Source organism: Octodon degus, unplaced genomic scaffold (genome assembly GCF_000260255.1).
Source record: "Octodon degus isolate 3935 unplaced genomic scaffold, OctDeg1.0 scaffold00008, whole genome shotgun sequence".
NCBI classification, from domain to species: Eukaryota; Metazoa; Chordata; class Mammalia; order Rodentia; family Octodontidae; genus Octodon; species Octodon degus.
Window position 1 is genome coordinate 17,961,440 of NW_004524584.1, and position 9,437 is coordinate 17,970,876.

General features: G+C 43.7%; 1 protein-coding gene across 1 annotated transcript in view; it reads left to right on the forward strand.

Annotated features, from left to right (window-relative positions):
* Nucleotides 1–9,437, forward strand: part of Sdha (succinate dehydrogenase complex flavoprotein subunit A) — a 29,117-nt gene that overhangs the window by 6,091 nt on the left and 13,589 nt on the right. Inside the window, exons 2-6 of the mRNA XM_023706436.1 lie at nt 1,410–1,523; nt 3,174–3,335; nt 5,800–5,943; nt 6,313–6,477; nt 7,640–7,788. Of these exons, the coding sequence (XP_023562204.1) occupies nt 1,410–1,523; nt 3,174–3,335; nt 5,800–5,943; nt 6,313–6,477; nt 7,640–7,788 (734 nt within the window). The remainder of the gene's footprint in view (nt 1–1,409; nt 1,524–3,173; nt 3,336–5,799; nt 5,944–6,312; nt 6,478–7,639; nt 7,789–9,437) is intronic.

Here is a 9,437-nt window from a genome sequence, read left to right on the forward strand (position 1 = left end):
TCCCTATTACTCAGCAGGCTGAGGCAGGAGGATCCCTAGGCCAGCCTACACAATGTAGCAAGGATGGAGGGTAGAGGGAGGTTTAGGGCTGTAGCTTAGTGGTAGAGTGCTTGCCTACCATGTGGAAGGCCCTGGGTTCAATCACCCCATCTAGCATTAGAAAATAAGTACTGCAGAGAAAATGCAGGTTTCATTTCTGAGTGCCCTATTCTTGGAGTACCAGGCTGGGATATAGTTGCCTGGAGGCTTAACACTTGGGTCTGCCCTTCAGGGTGGGGCTCCAGGGGAACTTTTTTTTTTGTACTGGGATTGAACTTAGGACCTTGCACTTGCCAAGCAGGCATTTAAGCTGCTGAGCTATCCCAGGGGAACTTTAGAAGAATAAGGGCAACAAGGTACACAGATAGGTTAGTGATTTAGAAGGACAATTTTGGGAAAACTTAGTTCTCTTCCCCATCTTGCAAGATGGTGGGTAAAAAAACTGAGAAGCCAGACCCTGAAGAGAAGAAACCCAAAGCCAAGAAGGCTTCTGCCAATAGTACTGGTAAAAAGGGTAAGGTGAATGCAAAAAAAAGTCCGAGAAGGGGCAGCCCCACTGCAGCCGAAATCCTGTCCTGGGTAGAGGAATTGGTAGATACTCCCAATCTGATATGTATTCCAGAAAGGCTTTGTACAAGAGAAAGTAAGCAGCTGCTAAATCAAAAGTTGAGAAGAAAAAGGAGAAGAAAGTTCTTGCTATGATCATAAAACCGGTCAGTGGGGACAAGAATGGAGGTACCAGGTGGTTAAGCTTTGAAAAATGCCCAGATACTACCCTACTGAAGATGTGCCCCGAAAGCTCTTGAGCCATGACAAGAAACCCTTCAGTCAGCATGTGCAGAAACTTCGAGCTAGCATCACTCCTGGCACCACCTTGATCATCCTCACCGGGCGTCACAGAGGCAAGAGAGTGGTCTTCCTGAAGCAGTTGGCCAGTGGCTTGCTGTTCATGAGCGGGACTCAGCCTTAACTATGTTCCTTTATGAAGAACACACCAGAAATTTGTCATTGCCACCTCTACAAAAATTGATATCAGCAAAGTGAAAATCCCCAAACACCTCACAGATGCTTACTTCAAGAAGAGCCCGCAGAAACGCAGACACCAGGAGGGCGAGATCTTCGACACTGAGAAAGAGATACCAGATTTCAGAGCAGCGCAAGGTGGATCAGAAAGCGGTGGACTCGGATTTTAGCAAAAGTCAAAGCTGTTCCTTAGCTCTGGGGCTTACTGTGATCATTTTTTGCACTGACAAATGGAATTTATCCTCATAAATTAGTGTTCTAAATTTGTAAGAACTAATTAATTGATACGTTTTTTTAAAAATTGAAGGACAGTTTTAATTGTTCCTTTCTGCTTCTATTCCTTTAAGGCACTACTGTCATCTGTGTCTCACCAATGGCCAGCAGCCTTCCAAACACCGGCCCGTGGCTTTCACTTCACTGTTGATGGGAATAAGAGGGCGTCTGCTAAAGTTTCAGATTCAGTAAGTTTATGGCTCTTTCCTCCATCATCAGTACCTTTCTTGACTTAGATGGGTAATAATCTATTCCAGTTTACTTTAATGTTTTCTTTGGTTTATTGTGTTTTGTCTTTTTGAGATGCGGTCTCACTCTGCAGTTCAGGCTGGCCTTGATCTCACTTTGTAGCCTGAACAGATCTCAAACTTGGAACAATCCTCTTGCCTCAATCTCCCTCAGCCTCCCAGAGCTGGGATTACAGGTGTGTGCCACCACGCCCAGCTTAATGTATTTAAAGTATTGCATATATTTAAAGAAAATTCCCCTTGGCATTCATTGCATGCTTAAATTTTATTGCAGTAATATTTAGTTGGTTGGGCGTGGTGGTGGTGGTGCTCGTGTCTAATCCCAGCATTCTGGAGACTGAGATAAGATTACTATAAGTTTGAGACCATCCTACCTTAAAACCAGTCTGAACTACATAGTCACAACCTGTTTCAAAAAAACTGTACTACAAATACAAGGATATTGGCATTTTTTTGCTTATAGCTCTTAATCTATAGTTTATTATTTTTATTTTTTTTTAAAGTTTATTTATTGTGTGTGTGTGTGTGTGTGTGTGTGTGTGGCCAGCTCAGCCCACCAGGGGGCGGGGCTGGCATGTGGTGCTGGGGGATCGAACCGCGGTCCCTGTGCTTTGCCAAGCTTGTTCCAAGTAGGTGCTTTAGACCACTGAGCCATCTTGCCAGCCCTATAGTTTATATTTTAAATCAAAAAAAAAAAAAAGAACAATATTCACTGTGATGGCTGATGGATTCTTCATTCTGAATAACATTGTAGCTGGGAACAGTGGTGCATGCTTGTAATCTCAGCACTCAGGAGGCTGAGGTAGGAGGATTATTGCAAATTTAAGGCCAGCCTGAACTACATAGTGAGACCCTGAAAGAAAAATGAGTAAGACTATATAGCCACCTCAGTGTAAGTTTTCCTGTTTAGTGGGCATGTTCTGTTCTGTGTTTTTTAAAAAGAGACTTGCTTAGAAGTTCTTATTTCATAAGCTTACAGTAGTTCCTGGGTACCACTTAATACCTTCTTAGTCATTAATCAGGCCCTTAGAGGATGTGCCTGATGGAGGTTTGTGGCCTGCAGCCAGGTGAATTATATATTATGTGCGTATCTAAACAAAAGCAGCATTGTACTATTTCCACAAGAAACCTAGTTAGCTTTGATATATTTTAAGCTTATACTTGTTTGAGCATATCTGTTATGGTTAGAGATGCAGACAGAAAAGATGGTACTGGGGAAGAGAAAACATACTTAGAGCAGGAGTATTGATCATATTACTGTTTTCTTCTGCTTTGGTTGGCAGAATTGAGAGATGGCGGTCTTGAGCATTGGTTCAGCTAATGGTGTATTTCCTAGTGTTTAGAGCAGACCCTCTGCCATTCATGAAATCTGATTCTTGGTCCCTTTTCCACACGAGACTGTGTGGGGAAAAGGGACCAAGATCCCTGTATGGGTGTTCAGCCCTGGAGCAGGATGCAAACCCTCTGCATAGTACTTGCTCTTTCCTTTTGGATATTGACCTAATTTTCTTCAGGCTCATCTGCAGTGGCTGCACCCTTAATGTTTGGCACAGTTGAATGTGTGGTTAACAGCTACATTTTCTTTTCCAGATTTCAACTCAGTACCCAGTAGTGGACCATGAATTTGATGCAGTTGTGGTAGGTGCTGGAGGGGCAGGCTTGAGAGCTGCATTTGGCCTTTCTGAGGCAGGATTTAATACTGCGTGCATAACGAAGCTCTTTCCTACCCGGTCACACACTGTTGCAGCACAGGTAAGACAAAGTGTTGATGCTTCAAGGTCCTACACAGTAAATAAAACTCCCTCTGCCCCACTGGACAGCTGTATTGACCTTAGTCAGCACCCATTCAGTTACTCTTACTTCAGGGTCACTTCCTTGAGTCTTTTCCTTGGGATCCTAGCAGGGCTGGTACATCAGACCAGCCCTCCTGCTGTCCCTCTCCCTTTTCCTTCCCACCACTTAACCTGGTTTGAAATGTACTTGCAGAAAATGGACCTGTTCTCTTGGTCACCTTTTTGTTACTGTGACGAGATAATGACCCTAACTGGAGGAGAAGTTTATTTTGACTGATGGTTTCAGAGGTTTCAGCCTGTGATCGTTTGTCCTGTTGTTTGAGGCCTGTGGTGGCACAGACCATCATGATAGAAAAGACCTGTCTACCTCATGGCGGTTGAGGGGAGAGAGAGGCAGAAGACAGACTAGGTCCTTTCCTCCTCTAAGAGCGCATTCTCAGTGGCCCAACTTTCAATAGTGCCCCCTTCTAAAGGTCTCAGTACCTCCCAATAGCACTGTGGGCTGGAGACCACCTTTAATAAAGCCTTTGGGGCTACCCAAGTTCTATAGTAGCTGTTACGTATGGATGGCTCAGGGTTTTGATAATGACATGGACATGCAGGGTAGAAAAACTGTGGCTGTGATGTAGAAAAGATATAAATAACCTGAAAATCTGTAGTGGTTCTGTGGTTTTCTTTTATTCTTGACTCGCTGTTGATAACACCAACCACATGGACAGGTAGCCTTCCAAAATCATATTTGACTGTCCTGGTATCAGGATTGTTTTCTCACAGGGAATATAGAGGCTTTCAGGAACCAGGAAAAGCACCACCTAACCTCAAGAGCAGCTCCAGCACAGACTTCAGGCACTTCACTACACAGATAACTTATTGTAAAGCCATGTGTAAGCAAAAGAATGAAGATGCCTTTGAAGTAATCTTGCTCTACAAGGAAAAGCAGCTGTTAATAGCTAATTCTAACTAATCGCGTGTGATAAGGCAACTCATGAGTAGTCTCAAGCTGGATTCCTGATTATCACTATGCCTCAGTGTCCCTCGTCAGTTATGATACCTTTCACCTCTCAGGATCGTCCGTAGCACGGAGTGCCAGCTCTTGCAAATGTTTGACCAAGGGAAGAGTAAAATCAGGTGGGTTCTCTGGAGATTTCAGCGAGAACTGTGAACTCGGAGACTAATCTGCACCTTGGTTTTCTTGGTGCTAAGTGACATAGTAGCTAGCATTGATAGTGTACATGCCATGCTGTGGCTTTTCTAAGTTTCAGCTAGCTCTGTATATTGCTATTATTGTGGAACTGAACTTTTACTTTTTGTTTTTTTGGTGGAATCGAGGATTGAACTCAGGCCCTTGCGCTTGCCAGATGAGCGCTTACTCTACTGAGCCATCTCCCTGGTGGAACTGAACTCTTTTTTATCAGGATCATCTTGGGTTTACAAGTGGAGGGGTGTAGGATGGAAAGAAAGTTAACTTTTGTTCTGTTGTCGTAACGTGTTTGCTCTGTGCTTCTGCCATCCTAACTGAAAGTGATAGGTTTTGTAACTGAGGACACTGAGGCATAATGATATTCAGTAAGGAATTCAGCTTGAGTTTGCTTGACTCGAAAGTTGTAATTGAACAACTGGAAAGAAGAGATGGAACGCATAAGATTAAGTTGTAGATTGCCTTTTTGTTGCTGTAAAAAAATACCCAAAGCTGGATACTATATAAAGAAAAGAGATTTGTGAAGTTCAAAGTTCTGGAAGCTGAAAGGCTAATATGAGGCATGCATTTGGGTCTCTAATGAGGGCCCCTTTTGCTCTTCTGTGATACTCTAGCTAAAACTACCCAGGGTCCCATGAGAAACGCTTCTGTCCCTTCGAAGGGGACAAGAGGTCACTATACCTCATAGCATCGTCACACTGGGAAACCACACATCCCACACATGAACCCTTAAAGAACACACTCAGATTGTATCAATGTGCTGTTACAAAAAAGATTAAAGAGTAGGAATCAGAATTGGGGAAGAAGAGAGTAAGGGATTCATTTGTCCCCGTACTGCCACATTCATTGGTTCCATAAAGCTAAGACAAGGTGCTGTCCGTATATAGCCAAGTAAGGTGCAGGATGTATGTCACACGAGCCTACAATTGCTATCAGAAACATTTTGTCATACAATTAACTGCTAAGTTTGTTGGGTGCGTTTGTGCCTCTTCCTCAGGCTTCTTGAAGGCCGTTAGACGGTCTGTGTCGTCTCCACGTCAGAGGGAGATTAAATAGCCAGGCTAATCAGAGGAAGAGTTGTGGCATGAGACCTGTTGAGCCTGCTGTCCCCCAGCCTCCCAGAGGGACACTGCACAAGGCCCTGAATCAGATTTTGGGGAGCTGAGGGCGGGAAGATACAAATGGAGCTCTAGTCATGGCTTACAAGGAACGTATGTATTTCCAGGGAGGAATCAATGCTGCACTGGGCAACATGGAAGAAGACAACTGGAGGTGGCACTTCTATGACACCGTGAAGGGCTCTGACTGGCTGGGGGACCAGGACGCTATCCACTACATGACAGAGCAGGCCCCTGCCTCTGTAATTGAGGTAATGTACCTGAAGCTCTTGGATCTTCTCAGGCACAGGCTGTTTGTAATATGAAAGAAGACCTAGAAAAAGATAGAAAGGAGGCTGAGTATGTTCCCTGGCACTTACTATAAAAAAGAAAAAATAGAAGGAATTGATTCACGTATAGTGAGCCATAGAATATGATAATGAGCCGAGCTAACGAGGAGAAGTTTCCATGTAAGTGTTCACAAAGTACCTAATGAGGAGACTTATTTCTAAAGTACTGATTTTTTTCGTAGAGTATCTTAGTTTGGGTTTTGTAGCTTTGTGTTAAAGTTGTTTAGGGAAAGTAAACCCTAAATATCTTTGTGTTTTTATAGTACCAGGCTTTTCATTTTTGTTTCACAGCTAGAAAATTATGGCATGCCGTTTAGCAGAACCGAAGATGGGAGAATTTACCAGCGCGCATTTGGTGGGCAGAGCCTCAAGTTTGGGAAAGGCGGGCAGGCTCACCGGTGCTGCTGTGTGGCTGATCGGACTGGGCACTCACTCCTGCACACCTTGTATGGCAGGGTAAGGTGTCTGCATCCAGGACATGGGGGGATGGTCTGGTCAGTCGCGGCCTGTGGTGACCATGGGAATGGCTGAGTGGAGATCAGGGGTCAGCCCGGGTGTTACTTAAAAATCAGTAGAGCATAACTATAAGACGTAATAATTGTTAATATGAAATTACTGACCATGCTATGAAAACTTCATATTGTTTTCCTTTGCCTGTTTTGGAAAATTGACTCTAATTGTTGCATACCAGCTTGGACTTTCTGATCACTGCACTCCAAGTATGGGAACAGCAGCGATGCTTAGGTTCTTCTGCCACTTCTGAGCTCCTAGTCTGACTCATTTGCTTTAATAATTTGCTTTAAAACTGGAGACTGAGTTGACGGCCAGCACTTAACAGACCCATTTTGGTATATCCAGATTATCAACATTCTTGATTTAACTCTATTAGTTTGCAGATGTGTGGGGCAATTGTTAGGACACCAGTGGTTTCTAGTGGTTGAATACATTGACAGTGTGGCAGGACCAGCCTGTCTTGGCATTGTCGTGTGGGGGCTGGCCGTTTACATTCATTCAGGGACCATTAGACCAGCACAGGGGGTGCTGTCCAGTGTTGACTGCTATGAGCTTGGAAATGGGGTTATTTGAACTGTCCCACTGGGTAGGCACTAGCCCTATGGCCATTGCCCTTGTGGCTAGTGTTGACTGAGAAGCTGAAATGAATGTTTTCTTTTCATTAACGAAGTTGCCACATGTAGCAAGTAACTCTGGTCTGTGTCTTGACCCTAGCCTCCCTGTGGTACCAGATTCTGAGGGCATTCAGTGCTGCATACAGCCAGGGGAGAAGTGGAATGCCTCTGAAGGTTGTGTGGAAATGAGGCGTGTGTTTCCACCAAGAGCAGTTGAGAGCTTGCTGTCAGCTCTTTGCACTGTTCATGCCTTTCGTGTAAGGTGCTAGAAGCTGAATACCTTTCTGTGCTTTTACACTGTCTTAGGGGCTGATTCCAGTGTGAGGTGCAGCTTGTGACTGTCACCCACAGAATCTCATTGTCTCATTGGTTAGCAACAGGCTTAAGTTCTTTGAGATTTTCACATGGTTTAGCCATTCACATTTTAAGTGCTTGTTGATTTAACACTTAACCCAAATTCAATATAAAAGATGTGGTCTTTTTTCTTGTAGTCTTTGCGATATGACACCAGCTATTTTGTAGAGTATTTTGCCCTGGATCTCTTGATGGAAAACGGAGAGTGCCGTGGTGTGATTGCACTGTGCATAGAAGATGGGTCCATACATCGCATAAGAGCGAAGAACACTGTTGTTGCGACTGGGTATGAATCTACTTTTCATGTTATCCCATTTCTTTATAGAAAAGTTAAATTTCAGGGCTGCTTAATAAAAATGTGGGTATTACAGAGTAATGGATCCCATATAGGTCTTGGTAAAACCTTGTGAGGGAGGTTAGCATCTCAGCCTTGGCATCTGATCTTGTGGAAGGTGGCTGGAACATAGTGCACCCCTCGGTCATATCTGAGGCTGTTATTTGGGTGCAGCAGGAGGGAACTGAGAAGCACGTGGATTACCTCCTGCTCTGAGTCTAGGAAAGAGCCTGGAGAGTCACAGGATGTGTTCCGGTGTCACCTTCCTGGCTTTCATTACTACTGTGGATACTGGCCCCTGTAATAAGATTATCCTATAACTTCAATTTCACTTTATACATTACGATTTTTACTGTTTTAAAAATTAAATTTTGGGGAGATGGCTCAGTGGAATAAGTGCTTCCCTGGCAAGTGCAAGGGCCTGAGTTCAATGCCTGTTTCTTTTTTTTTTTTTCTAATTTTTATTTATTTATTTATTTATTTAGTGTGTATGTGTGGCCAGCTCAGCCCACCAGGGGGCGGGGCTGGCTGGCATGCGGTGCTGGGGGATTGAACCGCGGTCCCTCTGCTTTGCTAAGCTTGTTCTAAGTAGGTGCTTTAGACCACTGAGCCATCTCACCAGCCCCACAATGCCTGTTTCTAAAAAAAAATTTAAATTTCTTGATAGCAAAGGGAGCAGTCAGCAAAATGAAAGGCAGCCAGCAGGTTAGGAGAGTACAACACAAAGCATGTGCCTAGGAAGTGGTTCATGTTCAAAATGCATGATTTCATACAACTAAATAGCAGAATACCTACATAACCTAAAAAATAGTCATAGGGCCTGAATAGACATAAAATACGTGTGTAGCCCACAAGTGTATGAGGAGACACTCAGTATCACTAATGAGGATTCAAATCAAAACCACAAGGAGATAATGCCTTATACCTTTGAGGCTGGATGATGGCAAAAAGACACGAGCTAATGATGTTGATGAGGATATGAAGAAAACAGAGCCTGGGTGATAGCTCAGCAGCCTGAGCGCCTGCCTGGCAAGCACAGGCAGGGTCCTGAGTTCAATCCCTGGTTCCAAAAAGAAAAAAACAGAAAAGGGAACTCTTGTGGGTTAGTGGTGGGCAGATAAATTGTATTGTGGAATTTTCTCAAACAACTTAAGGTAGAGTTAGCATATGACCAGCAGTCTCACCCCTGAGGGTGTATCCAGAGTCAGTGAAGCCAGCACGTCCTGGAGGTGTCCTCATGCCCATGTTCAGTATAGTAGTATTCGTTGTCACCTAGGTAAGCAGTCAGCCTGCTTATTGATGGATAAACAAAATGTGATATGTTCAGATAGTAGAATATTACTGGGTGCGTAGATGATGAGCTGTAGTAGATAGTGTTCTAGAGTGGCTGTGTCAGCTTCGTTTCCCTCTACATGTGCATAAAAATCTTTGTTCTATTAAAAAAAAAAATACTGCTCAGCCATAGGAAAAAGGGAAATCCTGTTATTTGAAACAATATGGCTATACATGGAAGGTGTACTAAGTGAAATAGCAGGCGCAAAAAAAACAGATACTACGTGATCTTACTTGTATATAAAATCAAGAAATGACAAATTCACAAA